Genomic DNA, 17,117 nt, shown 5'->3' with positions numbered 1-17,117 from the left:
GTCGTTTGTCGCCTCCTTCGTGTAGAACGACGACGAGTGTCCCGACCCCGGACGGACGGGCGGCGACGTTCGTTCCGGTCGTCGTACGTGTACGCTCGACGAACACACACCCCCCCCCCCCCCCCCCCCCCCTCCGCCAGGCTGCAGGATGACCGCTCGACTTGGAGGGCGCAAAGCAGGCCGGCGGGGTTTTACCAACTTCGAGCAGCAAATAACGTACATCAAAGCGTCGCCGCCGCCGGCATCGACCTGCCTGCTCGCAAGCAGGCAGGCTAGGGGCTGCACTTCTCTCTGGCTCCTTCGCTAGCTGGGCCTGGCCTGCTGGATGAATCAAGAGCGCCGTGTATCAGCGACCAGGATGGATCCCTCCCAGGCTAGGCCTATTGTCGCCTTATCGTCGTTGCCGTTGTGCGCTGTATGTCTTTGGCCAGCCGGAGCTCGTCGTGATCTCTGCGCGCGGTCTCGTCACCGCCTTTTCCCCTGCCACAGCACCGGTAGCGGAACCTCTTTTCGAGACGGCAGCAGGCAGGCAGACCTACTCTTCTGGCAGGCCACCCCGGCCTGACCGCACGCGCGCCGGCCTTTCGATGCGCATGAGCAAGAAGAGGCTGCAGCCACGCAGCAGCAGAAGGAGGCAGGGGTGAAGCCGGCATGGCAGAGGCAGGGGCGAAAAAAACCAAACCCCCCCCCCCCGCTGCCCTGCGCTAACCTGCCTGCCTGCCCCCCAAGGAACTCTTCTGCTTGCCTTCCCGCTGGCGCCCCGCCGGGGGTCGACCGACCGACCAAAAAAAAAAAAAAAAATCCTGGATTGCGCAGCAGCAGCTCAGCCTCTGGCCAAAGTGCCTGCCAGAGGGCTTGGAGGAAGTGCGGTGGAGCCAGGCCTTCTCGGCCCACCCGCCAGGCAGCCCCGCCAGTCGCTGGGCCGCCGCCCACGCTTCGATGGTGGGTGTGGCTCCCTTGGGTTTCTTCTCGTCTTTCATCCACGCCTCTCGCCATCCAACACCATCACCAGCTAACAGATCCCAACGCAGACACACGCAGCCTTGCCTTCACCGCCCATCTCCTCGAAGCCATCGTCCTAAACCATCGCCCGATCTCGACTAGCTGCGGCGACTTCAGCTCGTCCTTGCTTCCTTGGTATCGCCTCACCCCCATCGGCCGACTTTCTTGCGACCGACCGGCCTCGCCAGTTGAGCCGTGATTCTCAACCCCCCTACCGCCAGCCGCTGCTCTCTTGTCCGCCTGCGCCCCAGTCAGCGTCTTGCACCGAAGCTTCGGCCTCGACATCGTTCAGGTCAGACGCTCGCGGCAGCAACTAGTCCTCTAGAACCCAAATCCTGGAACATGCTCATCGTCGTTGGACGCTCCCTCCCGCTCCTCCCAAACTCTTCGCACACCCGCGGATTCTTCTACCTTAATACGAGCATCTCGCACGCCTGCTCAACCGGCCGGCGCAGAACCACGCCTTTCGAGCCCGGCACAGCCGGCCTCTCCCGTCAGTTTGAGGCCGCAGAGCCTTGAACACCCCAACGCAGGGCATCCGCCTCGACCAGCCTCGCCACGTTAATCCGGCGACAGAGGCCTGCACTGGCACCCGAAACCGACCCTCGCTTGAGGCCACGCGAACGCATACATGTCCCGATCATTGACAAACGATCTCAGTGAGTGCGCTGTTTCCGCGTCGCAGAGGACGGAGATGGGACGGTTCTTCCGGACGCGATCCGGATCACCTGGCTCACCCCGATCGCGTCTGCCGCGCTATCCGGTTCAGGTCACTCCACCCGGCCTCTAGACTACCCCTCGTCCATCAACGTCAAGAAGGCCGCCAAGCTCAAGGGCTCGCCCTCACCCTCGCGACTCAGTCCCGGCCTCGGATCAAAGCATCGCTCCTCGCGACTCAGTCCCGGCCTCGGATCAAAGCATCGCTCCTCGCAGCACCGCTCCCTCCAGCAGCGCAACCAGCGCGGCACCGCCTCCCCCAGGCTCTCTGTCTTTTCGGACGACGAGAATACACCGAGCTCGTCCAACGACGGCGACGGCTACGACGACGACGACTACGACGCCTCATCGGCGTCCCACCACCACCATCTCCCCGGAATCAAACTACCCGTTCCAACGCGCAGCATGCAGCAGGCGCCCAAGCACCAGCGCATGCCGCACAAGAAGGCCTCCAAGGCAGGGCCCAAAAAGGAACGCGTCCGTCGGGAGCGCAAGTCGGCGGTGCGGAAGCAGCGCTTCGATGAGCTCGAATCCGACTCGGACCTCACAGACATCCCCTCCAGCGACGATGAGCCGTCAGTCTCCCGCGTCGACAAGGGAAAGGCCAGGAGCAGCGATCTGGCCCTGTCCGACTCGGACACCGAGATGGAGAAGAAGCTCCTCGAGGCTGGAGACGGCGAGTCGCTCCTCGGCTCCGACGGCGAGGAAAACGAGCTGGACGAGTCGCGATTCATCATTCGCGACGCCCTCAAGAGGGAGGCGAGGGCGCGCGCAAAGGTGCGCAAGGAGACGACGGGCCAGCAGTCCAGCAATGGCCAGGATTGGAGCAGCCGAGGCGACACCGAACACCGAGCAAGATCCTCGACAATACGTCGACGCTCGACTGCCGGAGGCGGAACCGGCGGCGATCCTGCCAACGTCGCCAACGAGGCCGAGGGTGAAGCCGATGTCGAGGACGGGGAGGACGAGGCGGACGCGGACCTCCTCTCGCTCTCGCCCGACGCCATGAGGCTCTACGGCCTTCCCTACGTCGAGGATGAGATCTTTGAGGAGCAGGAGGGCTTCCGCACCTCGTCCGAACCTTCCTTCACCGACTTCTTCGAGACCTCGACGGACAGCGAGACTGCGCCCGGAGAAGCAATGCGCGACGACGACGACGAGTTTACCACCGATTCCGACACCGACGAGGACATCAGCGACCTCGAGAGCGGAGTCCTCGAGGCCCCGCTGATCGCCCATGTCGGCACCGCCCAGGAACTTGCCGCCACGCATGGGGATGCCGCCGCCGACGCCACCGCCGCCCAGCCCGATGTACCGCTCCTGGTGATCGAGGACCTCGATGGCCGGCTCATCTATGCACGCGCCGGCGATGGCGAGGCCGTCTTTGGTTCCGACGGCGAGTTCGAGTTTGTCGACGACACCGACGACGACAGCACCGACTACGAGTACGACGAGCACGGGAATCGTGCCCTGCCCAGCTGGGCCTCGATGGGCATGCTCGGAGCACCCGAGGACGACGGCGACACCACCGATGAGCTGCCCGACGAGGACATGCCCTACCCGCGCTTGTTGGTCGGATCCGTCGCGCCCCGTGGAGGCCGCAACTCGCGGCGGGCTCGCGCACTTGCGGCCAAGTCTCGCATGTTGTCGCCCGCTAGTGGCCTGCAGAGTGGCCTGCCGTCCCCTTCGACCAAGGAAACCGCCGAGCTGCTAGCGTCGCAGAGCGCCGCCGACACGGTGGCCGAGACCGGCGTGGCGACTCTCTCGGGTCCCGCTGCCGGGTCCGCGCCCAGTGCAGCCGGCAGTGCCTCGGCTTCGCCTGACCAGCCGCCGCTCGAGGTGGACCTGACCATTTCGACCGACGACCTGGCGCGCGACCCGGAAGGCACCTTGAGAGTCGCTGCCGAGGCGCTCGGTCTCACGCTCGAAGAGGCCGCCAATCTGGTCGCAGGGGTCCAGCTACCTTCCACGATCACCAGCTGCGAGGCAAGCGCTCCGTTGGCTGGCTCTTCGCAGCATCATCGACGAGCCTCCACTGACGTCGCCGCCACCGCTGCGGCCCCGAACGCCTCTGGTCAGCCTCCGCGGACGCCAGACGTCCCCCGCAGCGCCAACTTCGTCAAGCCCGAGATGGGATCGTTCATGCCCACCTCATCCAAGTCAATCCACCGAGCTGTGATTGACGGATCGAAAAAGGCCCCGTCGCCCTTTTCGGGCAAGAGGAGCCTGCAGAAGAAGGGCCTGGCCAAAAAACGCACGGCGGCGCGACGCAGCTCGCTCAACGACCAGCTCAGCAAGCGTCAGCGCCGCTTCTCGTCGACAAACGACGGCGCCTCGACCATCGAGGAGCTCAGCGAGGTGGCCGCCTCGTCGCCAGAGCCGGAGCCGGTGGACCCGATGGACCTCGACGATGTGGTCAACGCCAACATGCTCTGGCGCGGCAACTCCTCCAAGTCTCCCTCGCCCGAACCATACGGCGGCAGCGCCACTGAAAACGAGGGCACTTCGACGATGCGGTCGGCGCAGGCAAACGGTCGCCCCGGCCTCAACCTCAACGCTTTTGCCCGCTGGGACAAGATCCCGATGGGCACCTTCCGCGACTCGCAGCGGGCATCGTCGGCCTTCGGACAGAGCCAGCACCAGCAGCCGCTTGGTACGTTCCTTCTGACGCGTTCCCACGGCCGCTCGCAGCGGCGACAGGAGCACTCGCCCTTCCGGACACCTTCGGCCGCCGCTGGCGATATGGAGATGTTCTCGATGAGCCCCATTCGCCCTCAACACCAGCTCTCCGCCAACGACGAGGCCGAGGCGGGTCAGGGCGGGGGCCGCCGACGACCATTTGTCATCTCTCCGGTGCTCTTCCCCACCCGATCCGGCGACATCGCCAGCGCCAACGGCAGGAGCACAGTCTCGTCTCACGGGGCTTTCTCGCTGGAGCGCCATGCCAGCATGCCACAGGGCCGCCTCGGTGGTGTGGCATCGGTCGAGTCGGCCTCGAACAACAGTGCCGGACCCGGACGGATCACTCGCCGGGAGAAGAGGGAGCGGAAAGCTCGGCGTGCCGCCCTGCTGGCTACGAGGGCCGACAACAACGACGACGTCAAGTCGGTGATGAGCGCGCAGAGCGAGCCCTCCCGCTCTCCTCATCCGATTACGCCGCAGCTGCCGGAAGCCGGCTTGCATGGCCTCACGACCAAGGACCGCAGCGATTCGCCGGCCACTGCTCTGCCGCGCATGCGCATTACCGACGCCTCGCCCACGCCGCGTGCCTCGCCAGCGCCAGCCCCGAATCCGGCACCCGCGACCTACGCTTCCGTGGTCGGCATGGGACCACCTGCCGCCACGGCGGTCCAGGGCGCCCTCGACCCGTCGTCTGCAGTTGGTGGCGATAGCAGCAGCAGCCCCGTCGGCGGTCTGGCTGCGCGCTCGCATCTCGGCCATGTCCAGGAGGGCGAGGCGGTGGGAAGCAGAGCTAGCCTGTTGTCCAGCTCAGGCGGCCTGCCGTCGTCTGCGTGCAAGACCCCGCTCCACTCGCCGCTGTTTGGTGGCATCTTTGGCAACATGGTCGACGACCTCGACGACCGGGATGGCGAGAACGCTCTCAGCATCTGACGAGGGACGCGAGGCACGGTCGCGCAGCAAGCACTGCGGCCTGGTCGGTGGGTGGCCGCTAGCCCCGCAGAGGAACGGCGCACCCCGCCACCACCATCTTCGACATCACAGCAGGCGCTCTCGAATAAGAGGAGCGACACTACACTTTCCCTGTCTCCGCACGATCAAAACGACCCGGCCGCAAACACAAGCATCGATATCTGTTCCGCGAACTGGCCCCGCCATCCCGCGCGAGGTCTTGGGATTTCCTCTCTCTCTCTCGAACTGTCCAGGTCCATACCGAAATCGCTGGATTTCTCCTTTGTCGATCCGTCTCTCGCCCTTTCAGCAACCCTTGTAACTACGTACCGCCCTCGAGGCACCTTGAAACAACATCAGTGTCGTGGTCCGTTCGCAGCTGATGCTCGCCGAGGACGGCTCCAATGGCCAGCCAGTTGCCGCTCGTGAAGGGGTTGAGCAAAAAGCCCGAGAAAAAACAAAGGTGACGGAAATTCGCCACGAAAACGCTCGCCGTGCCGGGGACCCTCTGTCTGACCTCCGGCCTCGGCGAAGGCTGTCCCGTCCGGTGTTTGGTCAGTGCAGGAGGCGTCCGGCGGCGTGACATTGGATGGTGGAGTGGACAGTAGCGAGAGGCGCTGGCGGTGCAACCTGCATTGACGGACCGGGATGGCTCCTGGCGCAAGTCTTGGACTAGTCAGGCGCTGCGCCACTCGGTTGTCTGCCCCCATGCGACGACGGCGATCTCTTACCGAGAGGCCGAACGCGCAGAGCACATATGTACAGTACGCCCGTCCATACATACAGAAGGCGAGTCTCTGTCGTACAAGCGGCGGTCTACAGCTGCCTGCCTTGCTTGGCAGGCCGTGCTCGGTCCGTGCAGCTCGTCTAGTCTTGATTGCTGTCGCGATGTGCGACGTGTCTGATCGCCGTCGAGCGTCGCACGAGGCTCTTCCAAGTCGCTGGACGTGGCGTCGCAACCACCGGACGTGATCTCGAGCTGTCGACCGCTTCCCGTCCTTTCTCGCACGGACGGGCATCGACCACAGATCGACGCCCTGTCCAGCCCGTCGCAAAACTTGCGCGATGGCCCGAAACGACGTCTACAGGCGACTTCGGCGACAATCGGCCCCTTTCGGGCAGAACGCCTCGTGAACGGACCAATCGTCAAAGACCACCATACAGGCTTGCTCGCAAGCACTTTAGCGCGCGGATCAATCCAGCACCCGTTCGCCAAAGGCGTCCGGACCCAGGCATGGTTGGCGCATTTAACCCGAGCAACGAGGCGCGAAGCGCAGCCGCCGTCGGCGCCTGAACGGGGCGTGCGACGTCGGGATCGAAGAAGAAAGGAGAGGCGCCAGCCCGCCCCGACTTGGCCCTGGCCCGCCTTCCTGTTCCGCCGTCCACGCACGCCCAGGCTAGGACCTCTTCGTCTAGTACAGTACGTGGGCTTCGGGAAGCAGGCGACGGTCGAACCAGGGTCCACGGCCCCAGGGGTCCGATGCTGATGTGCAGGGTCCAGAACCCTTTGCAGACGGGCCGACCACGTCGTCTGAGCGCCTCTCGCGACGCCAGGCTCCGCACGCTGCGCCGGTTGACCGTTGCCATCGAGCAGCACACCTGTTCGCTGAGCAGCGCAGCACGACCAGTCTCGACGTCTCCGTCCACACTCTAAGGCTAAAGACCGTTTCCCCCTGCACAGAAGTTCGCGCGCAGCAGGTCTGATGCAACCCCTTGTTCCCACAGTCCGGACTCAGGATACCGAGCGGCAGACTGCCTACGCACAACAGAGGCTGCCTAGCTGGACCAAGGTAGGTGTTTAGCGTCTCTTGCAGCCTCTATCGACCCGACCAGCCCACGACAGGCCACCGAGATGTCAAGCTTTCTGCTCAAATTCGCCAGAGGGCGATGGCGAGGCGGTTGGGACATCTCCATGGACGAAGTTGTCGCTGATGACTCCTGTATGTAAGTCTCTAGCCCGCTTCCGGCGAAAAGCTGACTGAGGCCCCCGAGATACACAAGTAAGCAGCAAAGGCATGAGGCCTGTACCAGTACCACTAGAGGATCTCGCACAACCATCGCATCGGACAGTGCGTGTGCAAGTCGACATGAACGAACACGCGAGCCTCGAGGAACCTGACCGCTTCAGCCTCTCGCGACGTGCACTCGAAGGGCCTGAAGTGGCACTGTCGGCACCCACGACTCTCTCTGTCACGTACCGCTCGGCGAGGAGGCCTCTGGACCCTGTATCGATCGACATATTCGGGCCCGCCCTCCTGTTACCGGTAGCTGAAGCCGAGGCTCGACTTTGTAGAGTGAAGCTAAGCAGCGACTAGCGCCCTCATTGCCATCTCCGTGCCTGCGACAAACGGAAAGACAGGTCGCCAGAGGAGTGCATCTGTACCACAAGAACGTCTGTTCCGGCAGTCGCATAATGCCTGCGGTTTGTGGCCCCTCGGGCAGGAGAGCTTCCCAGAGCGGCCGCCGATGCTCAACAGGCAGGCCCCGTACTGTATGTATGTACCGGAGAGGTCGACGATCCTGCTCCGTGTCCTCCCCCCGTGATCCTGGTGCGTGATCCTGGCGCGGATGAGCGTAGGTACTGTATCAGCCGCGGCCCCCGACTGGCGATCCATGCGGTGCTCGATGGACGCCAATGGACTGCCGTAGAAAGATGTCGTCTGCCTGAAGGCCATGGCAGCGTCGCCCGACCTGGTCATGCCTTCATCCGACGCTGTCAAGCAAGGAGCCTGCCTACTGCTTCTCCTGAGCCCTTGTTGTGCACCCGATCGACGCTCGCTGCCGGGAAAAGGCCATGCGAGCGAGCGGCGCCGCCATACGACTGGCGGTACCGTACATACATCCAACCGGGAGTCGAGCCGGTGTGACTGCTCGTCTACATGTTCGGCTTGGCAGGTCTTAACTTTGCCAAGAGTCGACGACGCTGATTGCGGACGGCGCTCGACGACGACGACGACGACCGCTGCGACGCTAGCGCGACTGTGATCTACCGGTATCGATCAAAGATGAGTTGCCCCGCTGCGGCACGCATACCTCGTCCTACGCCGACGCTTTTGCTTGGCTGTAAACGGGAATGTCGTCGGATACCGCGGGCACGATCACGCCGCGTTGTCAAGCCGTGTAGTCATGGAGCACGCGATGGCGCCGATCCCGATCTTCCGCCTCCCCTGGCCGTTCCTGGCCGTGTCCGATCGCGACGGCCAACGGCGAATATGACGGCTATGTGCCTCTCTGCTCGCTGTGCCGGTCAAGATGCCACCTGGCACCCCCATCGCTTTCCCGTGCAACAGAAGCTTCTTGCCATTCGAGAACACGGGGAAACCAGGCAACGTAGGCACATCCAATCGTCGCTCGTCGGTCGCTCTACATAGGGGCGGCAGGGCGGTTCAGGGCCGGATGGCGACGGCGCGGAGGACAGTAATGGACGTCTTTGTGCTGAAAACAGGGTCTGACGTTGCGGCGGCTTCGGGTGGATAGATGGCGAAAGGGTTTCGGAACACCTTCACGGCCAACAACCCCGTCGTGTGGATACCTAGGGAATGACGTAGGGGCCGCGCTCGACCCGATCAGCGCCGCACGTCGTCGAGAAGATTTAGCGCTCCTCCGCTGCACTTAAATGAGATCATCCAGCGATTCCGCCGACGTCAGGTCGTCGACCTTGCTCTCCGGATCCCGAGGCAATAGGCTCGAAACACACCAGGACGGAGCAATGTGGCCCGGTCTAGTGGCGTGGCCGACCAGCAGGATGACACCGGCCTGCTCTTGCCTGGTTTGTGCTGCGGGCCGACTTGATGAGGCACTGTACGGCAGTGTCATCTGGCAAGAATCATGCCGTGGTCCCTTCCACGTCACGTACCGGTGGAAGCGCATTGCTGTTGGATAAGCTTCAAGGTCCCGAGCAACGCAGGAGAGAGTGCACCGTAGAGTTGCTGTAGCGCGTGCGGGTGTGCGGGACTGCTACCGCTACCGTATGACGATTCCCTGCTCCCTTTTTGCCGGTCGAGCATAAGCCGTTGCGATCAAGGGGCCAAGTTTTAGAGCGGTACATGCCAGCATGCTGCCGACGTCCACATGTCGTCGATCCGTTGGTGCCTGTCGTCATTCTACAGGCCGGGCGCGGTCGCTTGGCCCAGCGGCCGCGCGTTGGCCTGGCCTGGCCTGGACGTCGCCGACGGTCGTCGCTACATAACTTCTCCATCTCGTTGGCTGTGATACAAATAAAACTTACACACTAACTTGTTATTATTATTGGTGCTACGTCTGTCCGAGCGTCATGATGATCCGTCTCACGTTCGGCTGAAAGCCGGTTCAGGTAGGGCATCTGCAACTGGCCACGATGATGTATGGAGGCGGAGTTGCCCCAATGTGCATCCTCGTGGGTGCCGACCCAGCCACGGATGGCTAGGCGAGGTTGCGATCAACGTCAGAGCGCGCACACCGATGCTGCTGCGGCCGTCGCGGGTGGCTCAGCCGCGCCATCAGCTGTTCCGATGAGCTGTAGCCGGCCGCCTGAGCTGCTACTACTGTATGTACCTGTGGTGTGCCGGTCTCTGCCAGGCGAGGCCCAACATATATGTTTGCGAGTGCATCTGCGTGAGGAAGCGCAGACGTCGTGCAGCCTGAAGGAGGGTGGGTGACAACGGGCCCAGGCCTCAGGAAGGACGTGGTTTGTTGTCTAGCATGCGCCGACGATGTTTGGCGTCGGCTCGAGTAGTTTTTAGACTCGCGGCGGAAAGGGTTCAAGGGCGCCACACCCTCGCACCACACTACCCTCTTCTGGCCGCTGCCGGGGGGCAAGGCAGGGGTCCCCGTCTTGGCAGGCGGGCAAGTGGATGGTGGCCGGAAAGCAGCTGACGATGTCCAGCGCACGGCGTATGCGGCCTGCCCGCCTGGCGATCCCCTACCTGCCTGCTTTGCGGCCCCGCGCTGAGACTGCGCAGCGACTTTGGCTCTTGCAGATTTCGAGCTCCGCCGTCCAGCTGGCGAACTAGAGGTTCAGTCGCCGAAGCCACATCCACTTAACCTGTACGCTGCCGGCTTGGCCAATGGACTACTCTGCGCCTTCGACCGCCTTCTACGTGCATAGGTGAGGTCCGGGCCCTCCTGAGCCGCGGACGAGGGCCAAAGGGGAGGAAGCGGATGCTCACCTCGCAGGCCAGCCGCAGCCACGATCACGGCAGCGTCGAAAAAGCGGTCCCGCCCACGTACTCCCCACCTTCGAAGCACATGTCCGTGTTCATGGCCCGCTCAGTCTCTGATTAAGATTCTTGAGTTGCACATTCGCGCACAGAGTTGCCGGTTACCCCGAAAGCAGGGAACAGGCACAGGCGGGCGCGGTAATTGTTCAGCGCTGTACCTGCCTGATGCTGCTGTGTGTTGTTGGTATCATGGCTGGCGACTGCTCGACCAGCTGCGGGTGTAAGCAGCGCAGCAAGCAACGGCTCAAAAGTACGTGAGCTCTGTTCGGCCTCGAGGAGAGGTCCCTGCATCCTAACCCTCCTGGGCTGCTTCACCTTCGACCGTCAGCCACCATCCGTATGCTGCTGCTTACTTTAGAGAGAGGCCTGTTTCGATCGACTCCCCATGCGTAGGTGTGCACAGCCTGCTCAAGAGTCCACACGCCGCTGGCCTGGCAGTTTCCGTTCCACCTCCGACGCCAACGTCGGCGAGGCCGCCCGCTGCCACCCCTCCTTTCTTGTGCTCTCGCTCCCGAGGGGAGGCGGCCTAGACGGCCGCCGGGACTGTCTGATTCCGTCTCCGACACTCTCGAACTGCTCTAGCTGCTGGATTCTCGTCTGGCTGGCGGAGCAAGTCCGCCCTGTGCCCAATAGCTTCCAGACTTCAGGTGATCGCAGACAGGGGAGATGCCGCAGCAGGAAGGCAGCAGGCTGGGGAGACCTGTGAAGGGCGCAACGCCTTCCTCCCCCTCTTCCCCCGCCCCCGGCATGATGCCGAATGGGTGGGGCGGTCGATGCACGAGCGATTCGGCCTCAGCCAGAAGGGCCAGGCCATGCTGCGCAAGGCGGCGTCTGGCGTCGGGGAGATGCTGCTTCCATTCGTCGGGCTTGCGTACTGGTGAAGGCCTTCAATCGCCGACGTGGCGCGGTAGCCTGACGCGGCTGCCACGTACGCCAGTTGGGCCCGGCCAGCCATCCCGCTACCGGCTGCCACCTGATGGTGCTGCGCTGTCGCCGCCCGACGTAGGTGATGCTGAGCCGCTCCAAAAACGTACGGCAGGAGCGGACAGGGGGACTCCAGCATGTGCGGCCAACGGTGGTGCGAGCCGCTGCGCCGAGATTCAAGACTTCTGATAGCCGGACCTCGCACCCGCTCTGATTCTCGTCCCGGGCCAAAGAAAGCGCCCTAGGCCTGCTCAGAGGCAGGCAAGCAAGGAGATGGGGGCGATGAGATTCCCTGCCATCTCGTTTGAGCGTGGCCTTGCAGGGCGGACGACGGCGGCGACGGAACCAGAGGCAGGCCAGGCTAGGACGGGAGGACCCGTCGGCGAGCCCGACTACGTAGGGGACGAGAAAGGCGGACCAGCTAGCCCAGCTGGCAGTCGGAGGGAAAGGCAGGGCCGTGACGACTTCGGGCCAGTCACACTCGACCCTGGGGGCCAAAGCAAGCAGCAGGCAGGCAGCAGGCAGGAAGGCGGGCGGGCTAGGGGTTCGAGGGGGCAGCAGCAGGCAGGCTTAGGCAGGGCAAAGAAAACGCCCTAAATTTGCGCTACGCTGGCTGGGCGGGTTGGCCGTGGCTTCTTGGCTGCCCCGCCCTCGCCCTGCCTGCCTGCCTGGCTTTGCCCGACCCTGCCTGCTTCTCGTCGCGACGGGCTGGGCCGCCAGCTGCCTGGCCTGGCCAGGTGGCCTGCCTGGTGCCTCTCTCTGTCTGCCTGTCTTTCTCCGCCCCCCCCTCCCGTTCAGGGTCTCTTTTTTCCACCCGATCGCTCTGTCAATCTGGTTCCTGCTGCCTGGCCTGGCCTGGCCTGGCTGCCCTGCCTGCCTCTCATCCATCCCCCTCTCCGTCCAACCCTCGGGTCTGTCCTCGACTCGCCCATCACATCTCCCCCCTCCTCTTCCCGTCCATCCAGATCTTGGATCGCTTCTTCGCACGCCTCGCCTCTCCCTCTCTCTCTACCTGGCAAAGCATCCTGGGCCGCCTTTTGCCTGTCCCTTCGCTCGCCGTTCCCCTGCCATCACACCGCGCCTCGCTGGCCTTTCGACTACGTAGCGCGCAAACCGCCTGGCGCTTCCCTCCCCCCCTCTCCCTCGCCTCGCCCCTCGACGACGACCCGGCGATCCTCACGTCTCCTGCCCACCTCACCGCCTGCTCAGGCCGCCCTCGCCGTGGTCATTCGAGACGGCACCCGCACCTCTTCCTGGATAGACCCTGGCCCCGCCGGCGCCCTCCCCATCCCTGCGTCCAGCCCGACCCGTTGACGTCTGCCCCTACCGCTCTCTTGGTCGTCAATCCCCCCTCGTGCGGCCCCCCACCGGTCGTTCTCTCTACCATCCCCCTTCTCAATCACCACGACCGTCTGCCACACTTCACCACTTCTCCCGCCTTCGACTTCTTCCTCCTTCGACCTTGGACCTCTACGACCGTTGCAGAAGCCCGTCCAGGTCATCATCCACTTGGCCGTAGTCCTCGCTACGCTCCACAGCTACCAGAACCGTCTTTCGCCTACGTACCAGCCCTCATACCTACGCGGCATCTCCGGATTCGCCGCTGGCCCCACCGACTGCTTCCCATTTGTCGGAATCCGCGAAAAACGAACGCGTCTCGACGTGACGCCTCGTCCTGCCCACTAGTAGCGCTTCGAGTCTGCCATTCGAGGCTCGAGCGACCCCTTCTCCATCCTTAGTCGCTGTCCGACGTCTTGCCGCGCGCTGCTCCACCCTGCCACATACACGACTCCCTGCAGAGGAGAGAGCAGGCTCGATCCGACCATCAACGCGACGCGCGATCCGCGACTCCATCTCGAGCGTCCCTTCCAAATCCACCTTCAGCGGCGAAACATCCTGGCTTCCCGGCCCGCGACTTCATCCCACCCCGACCTCGCCACTCTTCGACGAGGCCATCCACCGACGCTCAGTGATCAAGAGCACAGAGCGGTCACCAGCAATAGCCCCTTGCGTCTCGAATGAGCACCTTCTCACTGCCATCGGCCGGTGGGGTGGTATCTCTCTTGAACGGTCGTGGTCGCCGTGGCTCTTCGTCTGAAAGCGAAGGACCCCTGACTCTGTCGGCCACGGGCGGCCGGCCCCTGGGTTCCGCGTTCGAGGGTGCATCGCAGCATGCCTCTTCGACCGACTCCTTCACCCGGTCCAGTGGCCGGCGATCTTCCTCTTCTGCTTCGAGCTCTCCCGCCACCTCCATCGAGCCTGCCTTAGACGGCGGTAACCGATCTGGCACGCGGAAGAACGGCTCCGACATAAGCAACTCGACCCGCCTCCCCCGCATCGACATGTCGGACAGGCGTACGTCGATGAGCGGACCACGCACTACGTTTTCCTCGACTGAGCACTTCAACGCGTCGCCGCTGCCCATGAGCGGTCGCCCTGGCGATACGATGGCGCCCTCGATGTCTGGCGTCTTTCCTCCGGGCCAGTGGGATCGCTCTGGCGGCTTCGCCAACCCGCCCCCCATGGATCCCTCCGACTATGGCCGACGACCATCGAGCGCGGCGGATATGGGGTCCAGAGGTTACCCGACGCCGGGTGCCAGCTCGGGCTACGACACCAACGGCCAGGCCCACGCCGCCGGCGCCTCGGCTCCGGCACGGAAGGGTGGCAAAGAGGGTGGATCGGGCGCCATCACCATCGGCGGCAAGAAGAGATACCCCTGCCAGCATCCCGGATGCGACAAGACTTTCTCCACCAGCGGCCACGCTGCCCGGCACAACCGGATCCACACTGGTAAGTCAGAGGCTCTCTCTACGCCGCTGAATGCCCGGCTTTGTCGCGTGGGCGTGCTTCGGATTCTCACCATTACCGACTGACACCGCCTCCTGACGCACTCGCGCCCAACAGGTCAAAAGCCGTACCGCTGCACGTTCCCCGGTTGCAAGGCGCGCTTCTCCCGACAGGACAACAGCCTGCAGCACTACCGCACACACATCCTGCATCCCAAGGGGCGATCGTCGCAGTCTTCGCAGGCTCGGGAGGCATCCGGTCAGTACGAGCTCGACGGCATGGAGGTCGAAGGCCTCGACGCCGAAGCAGAGGCCAAGGCTGAGCTCGGCCGGCGCGCGCTCGAGGACGGCACTGCCATCGCCGTGGTGCACGAGGTCAAGGACCAGCACGGGCGCAAGAAGGGCGAGACGATCGAGCGGATGGTCGGCATGCCCCGCGGTCGTCGAGACTCGCTGCACTCGACGGCGCTGGAAGATGAACGGAGCACCTCGCCGTCCTCGGTCGGCAGCGCGCGCATCGAACGGCAGGCAAGCCTACCCGGCATCGCTCACGTGGAGCCTCCGCACTACGACGGCCCCAGCGACTTTTGGTCCTCGAGCGCCGTGCGCCACCACCGGCTGTCGCTCCCGCATCCCCACGGCGGCGTCGTGCCCCCGGAACCGTATTCGCGACCTGGACAGCCCATGGCGATGAGCGTTGCCCCCGGCCTCGCTCCTGCCTGGTCCGGAGGCAGCTCGGTCTTTGACCCGCGCCTGGAGATGTCGTCGCCGCAGTTGAGCCAGTCGACTGCGTCGGCATCCCGGCGCGAGAGCATCGACCCGGCCCTGCGTACGCTGCCCGGCTTGCCGGACGGGGATCTCCGACTCGATGCGGCCAGCCTGCGGAGTGCCAACCTCAGCATGCCTCAGCCGTATGGCCGAGCGAACGGCTTCAGCGGAGCGAGCCCCCGCTTTGAGCAGGATCCCGCCGATTTCCACCGCAGGAGCCTGTCGATGGGCACGAGCCACGACCGCGGTGGCGCGATGCCCGCGCAGCTTCGCTCCTCGGGAGCGCCCTACCCGATTTCGGCGCCCGGCTCCAACATGCCTTCTGCCCGTGCCTCCCAGAGCCCCAAGTCGAGCCCGACGTCGAGCAGCAACTCGGGGCCCGACTCGGCCGCGGCGCGGTCTCTATCGGTGCTGGACAAGCTGGCGAGTGCCAACACATCGTCGACCAGCCTTCCGGCCGCTCTGTCGTCCTTGACGGCACGATCGCGCCTGCTCACTGGCGCGGCCGGCTCCGCGGGTCCCGGCTACCAGCATCCCTACTCGTCGGATCGCTCGACCAACCTAGACGCATCGAGCTGCCGGGACGACCCGCTCTCATCGATTCCGAGCGGCAATCTCACACTGCCCCTGCTCCACAGCAGCAGGAGCCCGCTGACGGGCACGATCAAGGCCAACGACGATCGCGAGCTGTCCACGATTGACGCGGATCGGATGGCGACTCAGCCTCATAATTCTGCGCTGCGCTCCGGCGCATCACAGGACAAGATTACCCTGCCACCGCTCAACCCTCCGGGCTCTGGCGGTCGACGGTGGTAAAAGGGGAACAAACCCCCCCTTCGCAAAAGGCGGGCATGGGAGGCCCGTTGTTCCTCTCTCGACTGGGCCTCCGTTCTTCGTGTATTATCCGCTCGCGCCTCTTTCTCTCCCCTGCCTTCGTTCTGCGCCGTGCGTGGCGCGCTTGTCATGGCGAACCTACCTCTTGATGTCGGTCCCCGTTGACGGGACCCGACAGCGTCCTCGCGAAGGATGCTTGACATCTCGACTCCTCGCCGATCTACGTATCGCATCGCAACCTCCGTCCTCCCTCCCCCCCTTTCGCCCCTTCTTTTGGTTTCTCTCTCTTGACCCGCCCCGCCCTTTCCCCTCGACTTTCAAAGCGGCCGCTCGTCCCCCTCTAACGGTGCGAGTTGGCGCGCACGAAAACCCGTCACGGCCCTACCTCGCTCTTCTCTTCGACGCGCCTCCTGTCCGTCCCTCTTTTCTCCAGTGTCGAAAGCATCGCAGCCTCGTTGCAGCAAAGACCCACGCACCCCTGCCATCGCCGCTGTTGTCCTTCTGTTGTTGTATCCATCTCCGACGCCCTCACCCCCCACGCCAGTTTCGAAATGTTTGCAACGGAGTCGGTCAACCTCGGATGCGTGGCAGAGAATGACCAGAGTGGCGTGGTCGAATGCAGGTGACGAGTCGGAGCGCGGTGTGCGGCGGTGAGCTTTGCTGGGCTGCTCTGGAGAGACAAGGCAGGACGAGCGAGCATCGGCGTCGGAGCATTCTCTCGCCTGCGTTGCCGCCGGCCCGGCGATGCGATCAGGGGGGGCTCACACCTCGACTGCACCGAGCAGGAACGGCACAAAGGAAGTATGTATGTAGTTACGTACAAGCTGAGCTATCCGGGGCTGCCAGCTGCAGATGCCCCGCTGGCCTTGAAACCGCCACCACTGCGGAACCCCGGAACTTGCCGGTCCGATTTCATATCTTGAGTTGACCGACAGCGGCGCTCCGCGTCTCGTCGGGGTTCCTTGCGGGCCCAGACCTGCCATCGCGTCTTTCGACGAAGGCCGGGGTGGGCACGACTCAGGTCCCCGTCCATGGACGGGTACAGTGTCTGTCAATTAAAGAAGCTTGTGTACGTCGCCAGTCTGAAGACGGCCTGCTCGCTGTCGGGACGGCTTCTTCGCACCCGCCTGTTGCAACCTGTACTTTTCTCGGCGCGGTGATGCTCCAAACGAGCGAAGCTGCTCGGGTGGTGCGATCTAGGTCCGGCTGGGGGCTGCGGAGGGCGAAGCCGTCTTCGGAGCCCCTCGTCTCCGCA

The 17,117-nt window shown here is 64.2% G+C and overlaps 2 protein-coding genes across 2 annotated transcripts; both read left to right on the top strand.

The window, feature by feature from the left end:
- Positions 1-1,633: 1,633 nt before the first annotated feature.
- Positions 1,634-5,331, top strand: PFL1_04268 (uncharacterized protein; the record flags this gene model as incomplete). The annotated part of the gene is made up of 2 exons (XM_007881791.1): positions 1,634-1,661; positions 1,772-5,331. The coding sequence occupies 2 exons, from the start codon at positions 1,634-1,636 to the stop codon at positions 5,329-5,331; spliced, it is 3,588 nt and encodes a 1,195-aa protein (XP_007879982.1).
- Positions 5,332-13,489: 8,158 nt separating this feature from the next.
- On the top strand, positions 13,490-15,844 carry PFL1_04267 (uncharacterized protein; the record flags this gene model as incomplete). The annotated part of the gene is made up of 2 exons (XM_007881790.1): positions 13,490-14,264; positions 14,379-15,844. 2 exons carry the CDS (start codon positions 13,490-13,492, stop codon positions 15,842-15,844), a joined length of 2,241 nt encoding a protein of 746 aa, XP_007879981.1.
- Between the last annotated feature and the right edge of the window lie 1,273 nt (positions 15,845-17,117).

Source organism: Pseudozyma flocculosa, assembly GCF_000417875.1.
Source record: "Pseudozyma flocculosa PF-1 unplaced genomic scaffold scaffold00013, whole genome shotgun sequence".
NCBI classification, from domain to species: domain Eukaryota; kingdom Fungi; phylum Basidiomycota; class Ustilaginomycetes; order Ustilaginales; family Ustilaginaceae; genus Pseudozyma; species Pseudozyma flocculosa.
Note: the sequence above shows the minus strand (reverse complement) of the source record. Positions and strands in the feature narration are given on the sequence as shown.